The sequence below is a fragment of the Ipomoea triloba genome, chromosome 7, assembly GCF_003576645.1.
Source record: "Ipomoea triloba cultivar NCNSP0323 chromosome 7, ASM357664v1".
Taxonomy (NCBI): domain Eukaryota; kingdom Viridiplantae; phylum Streptophyta; class Magnoliopsida; order Solanales; family Convolvulaceae; genus Ipomoea; species Ipomoea triloba.
Genome location: NC_044922.1, coordinates 13690534 through 13710045, shown reverse-complemented (window position 1 = coordinate 13710045; position 19512 = coordinate 13690534). Strand labels below are relative to the sequence as shown.

The 19512-nt window shown below is 33.4% G+C and overlaps 1 protein-coding gene across 1 annotated transcript; it reads right to left on the bottom strand.

The window, feature by feature from the left end:
• Positions 1-8966: 8966 nt before the first annotated feature.
• Positions 8967-10538, bottom strand: LOC116024964 (exocyst complex component EXO70H1-like). The gene has a single exon (XM_031266008.1). It carries the CDS (start codon positions 10510-10512, stop codon positions 9076-9078), a length of 1437 nt encoding a protein of 478 aa, XP_031121868.1. The 5' UTR covers positions 10513-10538; the 3' UTR covers positions 8967-9075.
• Between the last annotated feature and the right edge of the window lie 8974 nt (positions 10539-19512).

Sequence of the window (19512 nt, the reverse complement as noted above, 5' to 3'; positions counted from 1 at the left end):
TAAATATACCCTCACCCGTTTGTGTTACCTGTAACCCTAGAAAATAGGTGAGTTCACCAATCATGCTCATTTCAAACTCCTTTTGCATTACTTTCACCAGTGCATCTGTTTCACCTGCCTTGGTAGATCCAAAGACAATATCATCTACATAAACCTGAGCAATTGTGATATGATTACCTGACCTTTTGATAAACAGTGTTTTGTCTACTCCCCCTCTTTTGTAGTCATGCTGAAGTAGATATTGCGTGAGCCTTTCATACCATGCCCTTGGGGCTTGTTTAAGTTTGTACAAAGCTTTGTCCAGCTTGTATACGTAGTCTGGGTGAGTTGGATCTTCAAATCCTTTAGGCTGAGCTACGTAAATATCTTCATTCAGATATCCGTTCAGGAATGTCGTTTTAACATCCATTTGATATAGCTTGATTTGGAGTGCACATGCAATTGATAGTAGAAGACGTATAGATTCTAGGCGAGCTACTGGAGCAAACGTTTCATCGTAGTCGATGCCTTCGATTTGAGAGTATCCCTGTGCTACCAGCCTAGCTTTGTTCCGAGCGATGTTGCCAGCTGAGTCTGTCTTGTTTCGAAATATCCATTTCGTACCTACAACATTAACACCGTGAGGTTTAGGAACAAGATTCCATACCTTATTTCTTTCAAATTGGCCGAGTTCTTCCTGCATGGCCTTGATCCAATGTTCGTCCTTTAGTGTTTCCTTTACATTCTTTGGTTCGATTTTTTACGTCTAGCATGCGTACCCTGCAAGTTCAAGATAATCACGTTTCTCCCTCGAGTTCTAACTCCAGAGCTGGGATCTACAATGATGTTCTGTATTGCATGATTCCTTTGTATGCGTGTTGGAGCATCTAGAGCTGATCCTGGAGTTGTATCTGGATTATAGACCTAGATCACACCCGTATTAGGTGTAGAGGGCTCTGACGCGGCTTCTAGAGATTCCGGTCCACTTGGTAAGGAGTCTGGAGTACCGGGTGGAGATTCTGGATTACTTGTAGACACTGCATCATATGTGGGAGTCGTTGGGGTAAGTTTAGGAGATTCTGGATTATTTGTGGAGTAGTCCAGTTGAGATCGGGGTATTTCAAAGATATCTTCTGGTTGATCATCCACCACGAAATTTGCAGATTCCATAATGACCTTTGTGACTTTGTTATAAACTCGATATGCACGGCTATTGTACGTATAACGTAAGAATATACCCTCGTCGCTTTTTGGTTCAAACTTTGCCGTGGGAGTTCTATCCTTCAAAATGAAACACCGTGAACCAAATATATGGAAGCATTTGAGATTGGGTTTTTTACCTTTCTAGATTTCCTACGGAGTTTTATTTGTGCCAGGGCGAAGATAGACTCTGTTGATGGTGTGACACGAGGTATGAACTACTTCGACCCAAAATTTTCTTGGTATAGATTTTGCATTCAGTAGTACTCTTCCCGTCTCTTGAATTGTCCGATTTTTGCGTTCCACAACGCCATTCTGTTGAGGTGTTTTCGGTGTTGAGTATTCATGGGTGATACCATACTTGTTACAGAAATCAGCGAATGAGCTGTTGTCGAATTCAAGTCCGTAATCACTCCAGATTCTGACCATTGGTTCATATTTTGTTTTCTGAAGTTTGAGAGCTAGAGCTTCGAATGCTTCAAAGGTTTCAGATTTTTCCCTGAGAAAAGTCACCCCAGAGAATCGTGAATTGTCATCAACACAAACTAGGATATACCTCTTACCTCCGATACTTTCAGTTTGTGTAGGTCCCATGAGATCCATGTGGATCAGCTCCAGGCAATGTTTGGTGTTGATTTCTTTTATAGTTGGATGAGATGTTCTCGTCTATTTCCCAACTTGGCATGCACCGCATATACCTTCTGAGTCGGATTTTAGATTCGGTAGCCCAATTACCGCTTGAGTTTTGACTAATTTGTCCAGGGAGCAATAGTTCAGATGTCCCAAGTTTTGATGACATAGTTCAGCTTCATTCATACTGGACCTGCAGCACAAAACATCACTACTTAGGATATAACAACTATCTGTAGAACGCTTACCTTCCATGACGCATTGTTTTTGGCGGTCTAAGACATTGCAGCTATCTTTTGTGAAGTTAACATTCCAATTTTTGTCGCAGAGTTAGCTTATGCTGATGACGTTTGCACGTAACCCGTTGACAAGTAGCACCTTTTTGAGCATAGGTAATCCAGCAACATTTAGCGTACCAACTCCAGTGATTTTCCCTTTAACACCATCGTCAAACGTTACTTCACCTTTACTTTCTTTAATGTCGTTCAGGAAGTTGATGTTTCCCGTCATATGGCGAGAACACCCACTATCAAAATACTACCTTTCTTCTCTACCTGAAGATTTTGTTAAGAGAGAAACATGACATATGTAATAAAACTTCCTTACCCAGACCTGTTTGATGAAAGGAGTGATGAATTTCTGTTTGTACTTTTCAATCCTCTGATCTTTGTAGAAGTAGTAACACTCCGGTCTGGTGTGTCCTCGAATCCTACAATAATGACAAATAGGATTATATGGCTTAGATGTACGTTTATAGTTCATTACCATGTTGTGACGGTGGCTTGCTGAACTCATTTGTCTAGCTGTACTATTCTCTGGAGTATCTTCTGGATCTGGTCCAGTTGCTTTGACAAAAATAGTTTGACCATTGTTTTTTTCCCCGGTGAAGCCAAGTCCAAACTTTGTGGTTGATTGTCGACTTGTGACCAAAATTTCATCAAGTGTTGATGTAGTATCCATCATCTGGATTTGTTTCTTGAGAGAATTTAGTTCCTGTGTAAGCTTGACCACATCCTGTTTTAGCTTGGCTTCTCGTTCAGAGGCATTGACCGCATCCTATTTTAGCTTGGCTTCTTGTTCAGAAGCAGCTTTGAGTAGTACATCTCTTTCACTTATTTGATTTTTGTACACTTTGATGGTTTTATCTGATATTCCTACCTGACTACACAATGAACGATTTGCTTTAAGTAAACACTCCCATTTGGGATACAACTTTTTATACTTTGTTTCATAAATAAAAAAAAAAAAAAAAAAAGGGTTTCGAGATCTTCAGTCGAATTGTAGTCACATCATTCAGAATCAGCTAAATCTTCATCTTCATCTTCTGGATCAGCTGTAACCCTAGCCGTGAATGCAACAAAGTTGCCACAAATCTCTTCTGTATCAGCTTCAACTTCAAGGTCAGCTTCATCGTCACTCCATGTTAGTGCAACCATTGACTTTTTCCTTCGCAAGTAGGTGGCACATTCAGCCTGAACATGTCCATAACCTTCACACTCGTAGCACTGGATGTTTTTGCCACTTATTCTTTCTCGAGGTTGGGTTGTACGCAATGCAGACGGTTGTGTTGTACGAGACGCAGCTGGTTTGTAATTTGATCCACTCGTTGTTGAATTTAGTTTTGATGTATTTGATCCGTTGAAGTTTTGGGATTTGTTGCCGCGGAAGCTATTCTTTTGTTTGACATGTTTCAAGATTTTATTGAAATGTTTGGTTAATATCATCCTCGATTTCGTCTGGATCTGGTACAGTGCCCTGTTCGTCAGCTGTGAAAGCAACATCCTTTTATTTTCTAGAATGGTCAGTCAATATTTTCATCTCATAGGTTTTGAGGTTACCCATTAGCTGAGCCAAGTTTTAATCTTCCCACCCAGAATGTTCTTGTATAGCAGTTACCTTCATTCTAAACCGAGGCGGGAGAGAACGGAGAACCTTTTGGATTAATTTTTGTTGTGAAAATGGTTCACCCGGAGTGACTGCACGATTGGAAATCTCTTGAACTCTTTCGTTGAAGCTTACGATGCTTTCATCCCCATTCATACTCAAATCTTCAAAATCACTCTGGACTAGTTGAAGCTTGGACTGTTTGACTGAAGCAATACCTTCATAAGTGGTCTCTAAATTTTCCAAAGCTTCTTTAGCAGTGTCACAACCTGTAATCAAGTTAAATTGACTTTTATGAATTAAAGAAAATATAATATCTAAGGCTTTAGCATTGTAGCTTGTTGTAGTTGCTTCTAGAGCAGTCCATTCAACTTCAGGTTTTAACACTTTTGGATCTCCTTCTTTTTCACCGTCTTTGGTAGGGTGATCCCATCCGAACAGCAATGTTTTCCATACACCTTGGGCCCTAAGGTGCATTCTGGTGCGGGCTTTCCAATATGCGTAATTTTCTCCGGTTAGTTCTGGAGGAGGTCGGTGCTTATCCATTCTAGGGTACTTAACACACAATGAGATCAACAATGTAGCGTATAAGACAAACAATAAAGCACTGTGAAATTGTAAGTTCAAGAAACACAATTTTTCAGCCAGATCGGTTAGACTAATAACTTAAGTCCCCGGGCTCTAATACCAATTGAAATTGTATTGTGATTTTTGAATGTACAATTTATCTTAAGGTTCCTACTTTATTTTAATAGAATTATTTATCTGAAAATATTAATCAATTAGAAACAGATAAATAAAAACATAAAACAATAAAGCAATAAAAAGGAACCAGACACCAGAATTGTTTATGCAGTTCGGAGCTCCACTCCTACGTCTGCGGGGCACTTCACGTCAGCCCAATCCACTAGATGATCACAAGGGTTACAAGGAGTCACACAACAATCATCCTACAATAATGGTTACAAAAAGTACTCCTAGCTAAGCCTTCATCATCTTCAAGCTGACACTATGCGAGTCATCCAGGTTCACCAACATGGCCGAACCTTCAAATAAGCAACCAAGCTTATAAGAACACGTGAAGTAATGTAAGTAACCTGTATAGAGTTCTCTTATAAATTTTGGAATAATAAAGTGATCAAATCGATAAAGAGAATCAAGTCCTGGAGCTCTTTATATAGTTAATAGATCAACCAAGTATCCTCAACTCTAGGTGTTAATCCCTCAATTCAAGCTCTGTCCAGTAGAATAAATCATCCCATAAATCGTGGATCAAGGACTTGACTCAGTTTGAATTCATCAAATCAAATATTGGTACTGATCCAGAGCAGACAAAACACATATCCAGAGCAGACAGAGAACTTATCTAGTGCTGATACAGTTTGACTTAATAACAACCTATTAGACTTAAACTAAGGTTTTTTACATTAATTAAGCCAATAAATAGGAGGTCCGTACAAATGTTACACTTACACTATATTTTATACTACCATCATCTAGCCAACTCCGATCACACAGTACAAGCCATCCCAACAATTCAGCTGTGACAGAATCACAAATTCTTAAAAAAACTTATTCAAAGTGTAATAAAATGGAAAATACAAAATAACTTTTTACCTCTTACCTCTTTCCTACAATAAATTTCATCCAAGGAAATCATCACAATGTTTTCACACAAAGAACTACCAATTAACTTAACAAAAGAAAGTCTAGACTTAGTCTAGACTCCTTAAAGGAGTAATTTCCGATGGTAGATTGCAACAGATACAAAACAACGTCAGAAATATAAACATAAAAATTATAAAAACATTGATAATAAAAAAAAAATTGAAGAAATTTTTTTTTTAAACATCTCAAAATTTTGTAAATTGTGATTGAACCAAATTTCGGTGGCATCAAAGGAGCATGAAATATGCACCTCCTATCTACAAATAAAATACAAGCATGCACTAACAAATGGGCCAAAAAATTAACAGAATAAGATTTATTAAATAAAACAACACTTACTTTCAAAAACATCGGCCCTACACATGCAATTGTAACAAACTGTCACTAAATTTTCCGTGATTGAATTGTAAAAAAAGTAGAAATCTATCAACATGTTCCTCCAAACAGTTCACCAAATATGATTTTGACTAAGAAAAATAACCATTAAATTAACAAAGAATATTGGTTTGCATTTGTTTCCAACTTCTTCATATTTCCTAAACATTCTTCATATAATGAAAAATAAATCATAACTGAAATTAAACACAATATAATTACACTTACTTTTAATTACACTTACTTTAATTTACATCTTCCATCACAAAATCAATGGGTCACACTTGTGTGAGACAATCTCACGGATCCTTATTCGTGAGACGGGTCGGGTCGAGTCGAGTCGAAACAACATGCAAATGTCATACTTATATGTTTAAATATAATACTAATTAAGAATACAATTTTTGTTACTTACATTTTCCATAATAAGTAATGTTGACAAGTGCCCCTTACTTATAAGGGAAAATATAATACTTTTAAGGAAAAATGTAATACTTTTAAATCGAAATGTAAAAGTATTGTATTTTCCATTAAAAGTATTACATTTACCCTTATACTTAACAAAAATTTTATTCCTGATTAGTATTACATTTGAGCATATAAGTATGACATTTGTGCGTATAAGTATTACATTTTCATCTTGACCCGACCCGTCTCACGGTGAGACGGTCTCACACAAGTTTTTGCCAAAATGAATAAGTCTTGCATGCTTTCTAGCTACCACCTTTTTTCACAGGTGAATATATTTCAACAACCCTTCTAATAACATCTAAAAATACAATTACAGTTATAATAATATAATATTATAAAAACATGATACAGTATAAATAAGTAAACCAATTTGAAAAATATACCTATCAACATCTTCTCATCAATATTTTTTTTCGAAGTAATGAAGATATTCACTATAACTGAAACAACTTGTTAGGAAATTGAACTCTCTTGTACTCCTTCACCAATGTATCGAGCTTAAATTTAAGTATGCAAAGATGGTTACTTGTGTTGAACTTCAAAAGTTTGTAATACACAAAAAAAAAAAAAAAAAAAAAAAAATTGATTCCGTAAACATTTCCATGCATCATAAAATTGGACCATTTGTGTATATGCTCCTTTGATATATGAGCATGTATAAAAGTACCCTACATGTATATTCAATAATATTGAATAGACAATCTTATAAAACAATACTTTAAAAAAGAACATTAATACAATAGCTAACCTCCTCATCATGAAAAATACACTCTCTTCTATTTACTCCTTTATTTTGCTTGCTTTCAGACACCTCATAGGTGCACATTAATCGAACATGAATGGCTTTGTTACTGCAATCTGGAGTTAGTTGGGAAGCAAGGATGAACTGGTCAGCCATTGCAATATTTGAAGCTCTATCTTAAGAGTATACAAATTTTAGGATGTTCTAATGTTCTTACCCGTGTATATATATATATATATATATATACAAATACTGAAAGGAATGTTCTATAAATAATCATCATCCAGCAGCCAACATTCAAAATGTAATAGGGTTCCAAGAGATGCAATAGTAGGATATCAAAGAAACGCAATAATCATTATACTAACTGTTTTAAAAAAAAAATATATATATATATATATATATATATATATATATATAATAAATATATACACCAGGATTAACTCTAGGGCAGAAAAAGAAAACAATTAGAATAAAACTTAGCCATAAATATAATGATTACAGACTGACAAAATAGTTTAACTTGTTCCAACACACATGTCTCCTACGGCTGATCAATTGAAAATCGAAACCAATATTCCCAAAATCAATAAAAAAAAAATCTGTGCACTATAAAATAGGCATTTACTTAAGGAAATAAATTTAAAGAATAAACGCTTCACAACAACAACAACAACAAAAAAAAAAAAAAAAGAAAAAAAAAAAAAAGGAAAACACATAAATTAGAGCTATTAAGTTGAGTTGGAAAACATAAGAATTCTATTAGCAAAATCCCCAAACTTTATTAGTATAAGAGATTGCATGAAAAATGATTGTTTTATTTGTATAAACTTATGGGTTTAGTTAGTTTTAGATTGGTATCGCAGTGTCGGCGTATAAGCTTTTAAGGCACTGGCCTTAAACCACTCTAGACAGCTACAAAGCCACATTAATGGTTAGTAAGCACAATTTTGTCAAATTAAAATATAATAATGTACAACATTTTAAGAGCAATATACACAATTTATTAGTACTTTAAAAATAGAAAAAAAAATATAATTTGAATATATATATATATATATATATATATATATATATTAGATATCAGATGCATGCTTCTCCCAGGTGAAAAATGGGGTTAAATCTCAACAATAAATTTCGTCCAGAACAAGCGTCTAGAATGAAGAATTAAAAAAAAATAAAAAAAAACAAAAAAAAAACAGATGCAGTGGCATTATGATAATTTTGTGTAAGTTCATATTTTGTTTTTCTTTGGGTGCATTATTTTCCTTCTTCGAGTGCATATTTTTTGTCTTCGAGTGCCTAGTTTTTCTTCTAATGCATATTTACTTTATTAGCTTCTCAGAAGATAGGTGCATTATTTTCCTTCTTCGAGTGCATATTGTTCCTTTTTTGAGTGCATATTGTCCCTTCTTTGAGTGCATCATTTTGCTTCTTCAAGTCCGTAACTTTATACCGGTGGGTGCATAACTTTAAAAGTACTCTGTATAACTTTGCACTGTAAGGTGCATAACTTTGCACATTGGGGTGCATAGAATTTAGCCTACGAATGCATAAATTTTAATTATCAGGTGCATAGCTTTGCTGCCTTAGTGTGCGTAAATTTGACTCTTTAGGTGCTCTTTCATAACTTTGAACCTTTAAATGCATAATTTTAAATCTTGAAATGCATAACTTTGGTGGATCTTTTAAATTGTTAATTCCAATTAGTTAACTAAAGCTTGATTAATGTTTTTTGTTGTGAATTCAGTCTGTGAGTTATTTCATTAAGTAATGGTTGAATTTGATCTTTAGACTCTTATTAGTAATATCTTTACCTTCAAGTTTGCGATTTGAAGAATTCACCTTCCAGGAATCTAATCTTTTTTTTTTCTTTATTCACTTTTCTTTTTAAATTTTCTTTCCTTTTAGACAGTTGATCTAAATTAGATCAACGACTCAGATGTATATATTTTGTATAATGGATTTGTTATTTGGTAATTTATGCATGCATGATTTCTGTATGTACTTATGAAAATGAAAACAAAAAAGTTGTTAAAATAATATCATGAAATGTACATCAATATTATTACATATTCCTCCTTTACTGTTAATTTTTATTATAAACAATTGATTTCAACTTTCGATCAACTCAATCTCTCATAGTTTGCTATGAATTGTTTCACCTTCACTTCTTGTTTCGAAATCCAATCAGATCCAAGTACGAGGCTCAGGTTAGAGCTTCGGACCTTGGAAACGACGTAGTTTAAGTTGTTGGCTAGGAAGAGGTAGGACAACGGCACGTCTCCGTATTGTCGCGCCTTGCTGTCTAGCTTACAGAGGAGCACGAGAACGAGCCACGCGAACTTCGCGGAGACAGTTGAAGCGACAGAATCGTCGTTCATGGACGACGGACTCGAGAAGTACGACTCCGGTAAGGGAGATTGGGACGACGGCGGCCAGTCTGCTATGATTCCGGAAACGGTGCCGCTGTAATCGGCGAGGAAAACGAGGAAGTTCATCACGTACCGAGTAAGTGGATGGATTGCGCCGCCTGGAGGTGGTTTTGTGGAATCCTTCTGTATCGCCGCCTCAAACTCCGACAACATTGCTCTAACGGCGTCGCCTAGCATCGACACCGACGCTGCAGCCTGAGTCTTCACGGCGGCAGTAGAATCGAAGCTGAAAATCGATTCAATTTCCGGCGAGAGCTCTGAAACCGCCTCGTAAAGGTCCAAATAGCGAAACATCTTCTCGATCGATATCTTCTTATATTTAGCCGCCAATTCAAGGAAACCGAACAAATTGATCGCACCGTCTTTAGAGATTTCGGCGAAACACGACTCTCTGATGTTATCCGAAGCCGAAAAGACTTCATCGCAGAGAATTCTCTCGCCGAGGAAAAGAGTTTTCACCGCGATTCTGATACAGTTCTGCCAATTCAAAATCTTCCTCTCCAGTACTTCCCAGTCCATTTTTTGAATTTGAGAATAACTGAATCTCTCAATTCCCAGATGATATAACGTCTCGTCTATAACAGATTTTCTGATTATGTTATATACCTTCACGCATTCCTTTCCATATCCGGCTCCAATCATACAAGTCGCAATGGTTTTCAAATCTGGAACTGCAGGGTCGGGGATTGAAATCCCGGCGACTTTATCCAGAACCTCTCCGTCTTCGGAATCTGAAACAGTTGACCGCGAGGACGCTCCGGAAGACCTGGCCGAGACGGTTTCGAGATCGAGAAAATATCGGTTCCCAGAAAGAATAGTGTAAAACTCCTTCTGCAACCTCTTCATGGCAATCTGCATCAAAGTCTGAGCAGGAACAAGCAGCTCAGAATCCGAACACTTGCTAACGAAGAACAGCATAGCGCGCTGCAAGTCCTCGACGTAGCAGAGAAACTGCTTCGCCTCTACCGGACTGTCCCGGAAGAGGTTCGATATTCTGTCGAAGGTGACAGAGGCCTGAACGTCCCATTTTCTGATCAGCGGTTCGACGGTCGCGATGGTGTCTGCCAATAGCGTTTCGCAAAATTTATAACGCGACGATGGCGACGGTGATGACGATCGGTTCCTCATTTTCTCTGTGGCTGTTATCTTCTCGCAAAATTGTATTGAAAGAGAGTTGGAGAAATAAGTGACGGGGAAGGAAAGTATCTATAGAGGGAGGTCACGGCCCACGGGACGGCTGAAAATGACGATGGATGTTGACTGCGTGGCAGGACGCGGTAACGTATTATTATTTTCTTTGTTTCGTTTTCTTTGTTACTTTTGTCATTGAAGGTTTCAAAGCTCATATTACGTCTGATATGGTAAAACACTATTATTATTATTATTGTATGATTACAATATTACATCAGAAAGTGAAAATGAGATGAGTTGATTAAGTCCATGAAAGTGTAGGTATGTCTAGTGATGGATGCATCATGCATGTAAAGTTTAAATGTTTAATACACAATTACACATTTATTTAAGAAAAATAAAATTACATGTTTAACTTATAAAATAAAATTACACTAGTAAATTAGTAAATTATCTGTGCGATACACGGATAAATTTTTTTTATTATATATTTAAATAATAAAATTAATGATGAAATTATAAACAATTTTAATATTTGAAATTATAAGATTTGTATATTAGTTTTGAATTTGATTACTTTAAAATTATAATAGGAAAAGTCTAAAAAATAGAAGGAAGAGCATGGTTAATTGAATTATTTTAAGTAATAAAAATTTACTATAATCAAATGAAGATTCGTATGTTTAATTATTATAGTAAGATTAAAGTATTAAATACAGGCTGGTAATATGAGCGTAATATGTTTATGTTTAATATCCTTTAACTATGGACGTAATATGTGTATACTATGCTTAATTTCTTTTAATTACTCACTGTAATATGTGTATGTTTAGTTTCCTATATGGACAGGAAAATTTATCATTAATTCTAATAAGAATGAAGCCATTTTATTATGATTACTAATGGTAATTAAAGAATATATATTATTCATAATTATTATACTAATTATGGTGTTCATGTAATCTGAATAATTATATTAATTAAGGAGTATATATTATTATTAATAAAATAACATGTGTATGTTTAATTTTGTTTAATTATAGATTTAATATGCGTATGTTTATTTTTTTTTTTTTAATTATGTTCATAGTATGTGCATGTTTAATTTCAATTCCTTGATTGATTAGATAAATCTATACTACAGCAAGTATAAAAAAACTGTTTAATAAAAATATAATGTGTGAATTAATTTATTAATTAACATAATTGTTAAGATTTTATTCAAAAGTAACCATTAGGATAATTTTATATGTATAATAATCAATTTGGAATAATTTGCATAATAATCTGTGAATTAGCATAATAATATGTGAATTGGAATAATAATCATAATTTTTTGTAATCTCCTTTAATTATGGACTTAACATATGTATTATCAATTTTCTTATCTGATTAGATAAAATGTATATTACAGAAAGTATTAATTCTTTAATTGCCATAATTTTTAAGATTTTATTTAAAAGTGATCAAAGGAAGTGAATGGGCAATTGATATTATTGGAAGTAAAAAAAATATAAAATTGTCGTAAGGAGAGAATCTCTATATTCAATTACCATAATAAATTAAGATGTTAAATATGATTAGCAATTACCATAGGTCATTTAGATGGTAAATAGTATATGATAATTACCTATATAAATTACCATAAAATAACATATTAATATTAATATATTGATCAGTATTATAACAAAGGTTGTAAGCCTTCAAGGTACGCTATATATTAGGAAAAGTATCAATTAATTTAAATATGATAGGAAATTCCCATAAAATAACAGATTAATATATTGATCAGGATTATAACAAAGCCACAAAGGTTGAAAGCCTTTAAGGTACGATATATTAGGAAAAGTATCAATTAATTTAAATTTAATAGGAAATTGATGAAGTGGTATCAATCCTCCTAATTTTTCATAATCCATATTTATAATTACCGTTATAAACGAATTTAATAGAAAAAATTAATTAGGAGCTCATATTAAGAGTTTTGGATTATTATTATTATTATTACTATTACTATTATTATTATATAAATATATTAGAGAAATTATATTAAGAGTTTTGGATTATTATTATTAGAGTATTATATTATTATTATTAGTATAACCTTAACAAAATAGATTTTAAATCGAGGTTACAAAATTTAATAGTATTATTTCATTTATTCAAGTATAGTAATCACCATTTTTAACTAATAATTGTACATTGGAAGACTCCAACTAAACCTATAGTATTGTGCAATTAATAATAAATATTAGTAATAATTGGAATCAATAATCAATGATATATGGCAACCAAAATATTTTGGACACTTAATTGGTTTAATCATAGCATTGGAATTATAATCGGAATCTAAACTTGCTAAAATTTATTATTATTATTATTATTATTATTATTGACTAATAGGTTGTGAGGGAGACAATTATTAAAAAGTAGAGAAAATTATTAAATTTAGTTTTACTTATAAAGTAAAGCAGTACACAATACTTCTCTTTAAAAAAAATATCAACTATACACTAAAAAATACATATTTAATATAGAACTATCTCTTCATAATCTGCCAGTTTAACTCTATCTCTTCATAAGAAATAGTAAAGCTACAGTTTTCTACATCTGCAATTGATAACAATAAAAGATAGTATAAGATAACAATAACTAGCATCATATTAAAAATAAACTTCTACACCTAGAAGATTAAAAAAGTTAACAGGAGTTGATTAAAAAAAATGCCACTAGGAATGTGACAATGGATAATAGTTCTTGTGTATATAAATAATAAGATGCATTTTAATAAAAAAGAATAGAAATATGATAGATGAATAAAAAACCACACTAACCCAATCAACTCTAACAACTATTTAGAAAACACCCTAAAAACTTTCTCAACACACTTCTTCTACATACCTCAAACTCAGGAAGCAAATTATGAGACTGAGTAATCTTCTTCAAGAGAATCAACCAAGGACCCATCCTAGGATCTGGTGGCGCCACCCATCTTGGTCTCCCTCCTTGCGGCCGAGCATCACCCTCTTTCAAATGGGGAACTCCTAAAAAATAAATCATATTAAAATCTTAGAATATCATATACCAGTAACAATTAGAAATTGCCGGCTTCAAAACTCAATGACCCGATACATATTGAGCAAAAGAGATCGAGGTTACCTCATCGTGACCCAAATCAACTGGCATCATCATTGAATTTGCACCATACGAATTTTTATTGCCTTATATCATCCATTGTTTCTTTATATCACATAACAAAAACCAAAATCAAATCCATAAATAAACGCATCCATACTTTACGTGCATACAAATTCAAAAGATAGAGTGCAGGAAGATACATACCTACGGGTGAGGAGCTGAGTAGAAAAAACATTGAGAGGGTTTCAACATTTATAGATGATGTATATTTGTAACTTTATTTAGTAACAAAGAGAGAAAGAGACTCTCTTGGCTCAAGAGTTCGGGTCATAATAATATTATTTTTGAATCAGATTGTTTAAACTTTTGTTCTGCATTTACTTCTTCCTCGTTAGACTTGTCGTACGTTGGTGTTATTGTTAAGCAATGTCGTAGTATTGCTATGGATATTGGGAACGTTACCGTTCGCCATATTCGAATGTCAGCGAGTCATGTGGCTCATACCCTTGCTAGGGCAACTGATTCTTTGTCTGTCCTTGGTTCGTGGGTGTCTAACCCTCCTGATTGTATCTCTGATTTGCTTCATACTTAATACATGAATGTCTCATTTGGTTTTAAAAAAAAAAAAAAAAAAAGCGAGAAAGAGAGAAATAGAGAAGCTAAATAAGCTAATCAAAAGAGAAAAATGAACATAATTAGGCACCTTAATAACATATTAAAATAAAAATTCCTTAATCTATTCAATTAATTAATTTATTCCTTAATTCCTTAAATAATTACGAATTGGGTTGACTTCAGCTGTAGATAGCAAAATAAGAATTAATTTACTTATTTATTGCTGATTTAAATGACTTAATTTTTTTTTATTAATTTCTGATTTAATTGAATTAATATTTTTATTAATTGTATTATTACTAAAATGCCCTTCCGTTTGGACGGGAAAACTCCTTCAGGCACTTCTGTTATTATATATAAATATATATATATATATATATATATATATATATATATATATATATATATTAATATATTATATAGATGTTTAACTTAATCATATGTCTTTTTGGATTATATTTTTTACTTTTATAAATAGATATCTCTTTGTATCAGTATAGTGAAATTTGACCCGCCTATGGATTGAGATTGGTGAGGCAGTCCCACACAAATTTTTTGCCGAAATAAAAATAATGAAGGTTCAAATTAAATCAAATTAAACTATTAGACAGGACCCCTATTTTTAATGGAACGACAATACACACACACACACACACATATATATAATAGGACTGCATTTAGGTGTGAATTACTCGTCTAGGAGAGAAGTGAGAACACATGTCATCCATCCACGTGTCCAGATCTAACGAATCAAAAACACTGATTTTTTTAAAAAAAAACACGGTAAATTGTATTATAAGTGCAAGTAAAATGTATTACAAGTGCAAGTAACGGTTTCATATAATGAACCTAAGTGCAAGTAAATTGTATTACAAGTGCAAGTAAATTGTATTATAGGTGCAAGTAAAATGTACATTGAGCATCAATACTAAGTGCACCTAACGTTATAACTAGTTGCACCTAATGTTATAATTAGTTGCACCTAGGTACACAAATATTAACAAGGTAAATTACTTGCACTTGTAAGTGAAAATAGGTGCATTGATAAGTGATTTTACTTGCACCTTTTACTTGCAAATGTGCACCAACTACTTGCACTTATAACACATTTACTTGCACTAAAGTTTGAGTTATTTACGAAAATTTCATCACGTCGTTTCTTTAAAATTACACATGATTCGTTGATCTGAACACGTGGACAGCTGTGAATCGTTCTTATTTCTCTCATGGGCAAGGGTTTTCACATGAGCGCGCCCCCATATACATACATACATACATACATACACACACACACACACACACACACACACACATATATATATATATATATATATATATATTTAGATGTGGCCGCACCTTCCCGTACGGTCGGTGCAGTTTACACGACTAGTGTTAACAAAATAGACTACTCAATGTTAGGAAATGCACAAGGGAAATATGCACCATTAGGTATGCATTATCAAAAACACACCACTAGGTATGCAAATATACACCACACAGTGTTTGGAAATACACAATTAGGGCAGAAGAGTTATGAGGGTGTTTTTATGCATTTTCATTGTCGTGCATTTCCTAAAATTGAGTGGTGTATTTTGTTATCACTAGTGGTGTAAACCGCACCGACTGCAATAGGCCTTCTCCGATACGGTTGTGTGGTTGCTTAAGTGTGTGGTTTTCCTCTTAAGGTGTATGGTTTATATGCTTAAGGTGCGTCAACCTAAAGTTTTAAGTGCGTGGTTTTCCTTCTTAAGGTGCGCTATTTTCCTTCTTAAGGTGCATGATTTGTATGCTTAAGGTACATAAGTTTTGAAACTTAAGATGCGCTATTTTAAAACTTTAGGTGCATGATTTGTGTTTTTAAAGTGCTTTGTTTGTGTGTTTAAGGTGCGTAGTTTGTATACTGAAGTTGCACCATTTAAAAACTTTAAGTGTGTGGTTTGCGTTCTTAGCTTAAGGTGCGTGGTCTGTGTACTAAGGTGCTTAAGGTGCATAGTTTGTGTACTGAAGGTGCACCATTTAAAAACTTTAGGTGTGTGCTTTGTATTATTAGCTTAAGGTTAGGGGTGTGCAAACTATGGAAAAAATATGGTTAACCGACCGAACAGAAAAAGTTCGGTTAACCATAATCGAATCGAACTTTTTCGTTAACCGAACTTTTTCGGTTCGATTCGGTTTGATTAATGGTTAAAGGAATTTTAATACTTGGGGTTAATTCGGTCCGAAACGGTTGGCTAACCGAAGTTTTTTAATATATATATATATATATATATATATATATATATATATACACACACACACACACACACACTTATGTGTAATACTAATACCCTAAATTCCTAATTCCTATACTTATAGTGTTGTTGCGGTATTACTTATGTATATTTTGTTATGAATTTATTATGATATGTATTTTGTTTTAATTAAATTTATTATTTTAGGTGTTAATTTAAGGATTTTAAATTTTAATTTTAAAAAGTTCGGTTAATCGGAACTAAAAAAAAATTTCGGTTCGGTTAATTCGGTAACACAAATTTTGGTTCGGTTAACGATTAAAGGTTTAAAAAATTCTGTTAAATCGGTTCGGTTAACCGAATGAACACCCCTACTTAAGGTGCGTAATCGCACAACCACATGGGAAGCTATACCCACTTGAATCCTTACATATATATAATAAACTCTATTACAATGTAATATCTTTTCATAACTACTTTCTCAACCTTTTGAGGCACAAAAATATCAAATGTGGATATAGTGCTAGGTGAAAGATGGAGATGGAGTCAAATGGTAGTTGTTGATCTAGTTAAAAAGGACAATCCAAATTGAACACATATTAAAAAAATGTGGTGAAAAAGTGAAATACAATAATAATTAAAGAATGAAAAGTGAGTTTCACCAATGCCTATAAACAAATTTAGAATTACTTAAAAATGAAAAGTTGAATTTAGAAAACATACAATTCACTCTTCGTGTCTTCAGTCCTCCTTTCCGCCTTCACAGAATCACAGAGACACCAGCCATTCAGCCCACTCAGCCACCAGGTAAATATATTTACCTTTTATTTTTCTTACCTCTATTCCTTTAATAGTTTAATTTAATTAATTTTATTTAATTACTAGTCCAGTGTATGAAGTACATCTTTAATATTTTACTATCAGTTTATATTTTCCAGTACAGTGTATGAGGCATATATTTTATATTTAGCTATTTACTGCCCGTGATATTTGTCAAGAATATTTAACTGTCAATGTATGAAGTATATATTTTTACTAATTTTACTGCCAGTGAAGGATACATAGGTGATAGGTTATAGAATTATAGGTAAGGTAAGAGCATGAATATCAATGAATATTAAGGGGATTATGTCAGAGATATTTACACATGGCAAGAGAGAGAGATGAAGAGAGAGGGTTGGGGGAGCTTCTGCAAGCAACGAGAAATTTGGATTCCCAAGAAAGCGGGCGCGTGCACTGCAGTTTTTTTGGTAGTCAGTACGAAGATTATGCCAAAGGAGTTCCTTCTGGAGTTCCATTTGTGAAGTGATGCTCTTATAATTTGTTAGTAAGACATTTGACTTACCTGTAACATGTGGATTGGCAATGCTAGTTTTGTGAAATGGCCAAATATCATGTTTCGACTCTCATGGCTTATATTTTGTTTGATGTTTTTTTTTTTTTTTTTTTTTTTTCATTCCACGGGGAGTGAGTAACCGGCGACTTGGTTTAGGTATTTGAAATTATGTAATACAGATATGTAAAAGACACACCAAAATCAATATAAAAGCACAAAGAGTCAACATAGCTATTTTCTCAACCTACTGAAACACAAAGAGTCAACAGTTGCCTCCACTGAGGCTCGAACCTACTCCCATCATCCATGTAGAAGTGTAAATCGGGACACCGGGTGCCACTAGACCACAAGGTCTTTGGCATATACAGCTGAATTTGATAACGCAGTTGGAGAACCGCAAATTTTACTGTGGACTGCGGTCCACAATAGATTGTGAACCATGCATCAAAACGACGTCGTTTTGATTAATGAAAACAAATAGCTGAAACGGCCTCCGTTCCGTGCCATTCACTTTCAGTTTATATACACTGCAGTTACATTTGAACACAACTGTAGTTTTTTTCGATATAACTACAATTTCATTCGATATTATACACTCAAATATATGAACCTATTATTCAATTTCCTTTCAACAAAACTATAGCTTCTTTTATAATACACTGCAGTTTCCTTTCAACACAATTACAATATCATTTCGATATAACTACAGTTTCATTGGATAATATACACCAAAAAATGTGAAACTGTTATTCACTGCAATTACATTTCAAGACAACTACAGTTACATTTCGATATAACTACAGTTTCATTCGATAATATAAAAACAAATGTGAGGCCGTATCTTTTGAGATGAACTGTAGTATCAATTACAGAGCTAATCAGTATCAATTTATATACACTGCAGTTACATTTCAACACAACTACAGTTTCATTCGATAATATAAAAACAAATGTGAGACAGTATCTTTTGAGATGAACTATAGTATCAATTACAAAGCACCTAATAATAATAATAATAATAATAATAATAATAATAATAATAATAATAATAATTCTGAATCTAATATGGTGTAAGTCAATTAAAAAGAGTCTAATATCATCCTCTTGGTAATGGTGACTAAGGTAAATGTAGTTGGTTCAAATCAAACAGAATGGTTAATTAACACCTATGTGACTCAACACCTCTATTCCAACTACAAATTGTTGGTAACCTTTGAGACAACTAATGGTGAGAAAGTAGGAATTCTACTTAGTCTTCTGTGGAAGTTATGGATAAGGTGGTTCTCAAGATGACATGTAGGAAAGAGCTGACTCTGAACAACGTTTTATACGTGTTGGAGTTGCAAAAGAACTTGGTTTATCGTTCATTGTTGAACAAGAATGACTTCTAAATTGTTTTTGAGTCAGACAAGGTTGTTGTGTCTAAATTTGGAATGTAGGTTGGCAAGTGTTATGTACTAGGTGAGCTTTTTAAGCTCGATGTAACAACAACAATTATTAAAGGTGTTATTAATCCTGCTTACTTGCTTGAATCTTTGTAATTTGTGGCAAGGTAGACTTGGTTATGTCAATTTTAATTATATAGGTAGATTATGAAGTATATTCCTGCATTCTAAATTAACAATAATCATAAATGCGAGATTTGTGTTGAGACAAAACTAACGAAAATTCATTTTA

What these genes read in the sequence shown, in the direction of transcription:
- LOC116024964 (XM_031266008.1), bottom strand. Translation starts at nt 10,512, where the DNA reads ATGAGGAACCGATCGTCATCACCGTCGCCATCGTCGCGTTATAAATTT.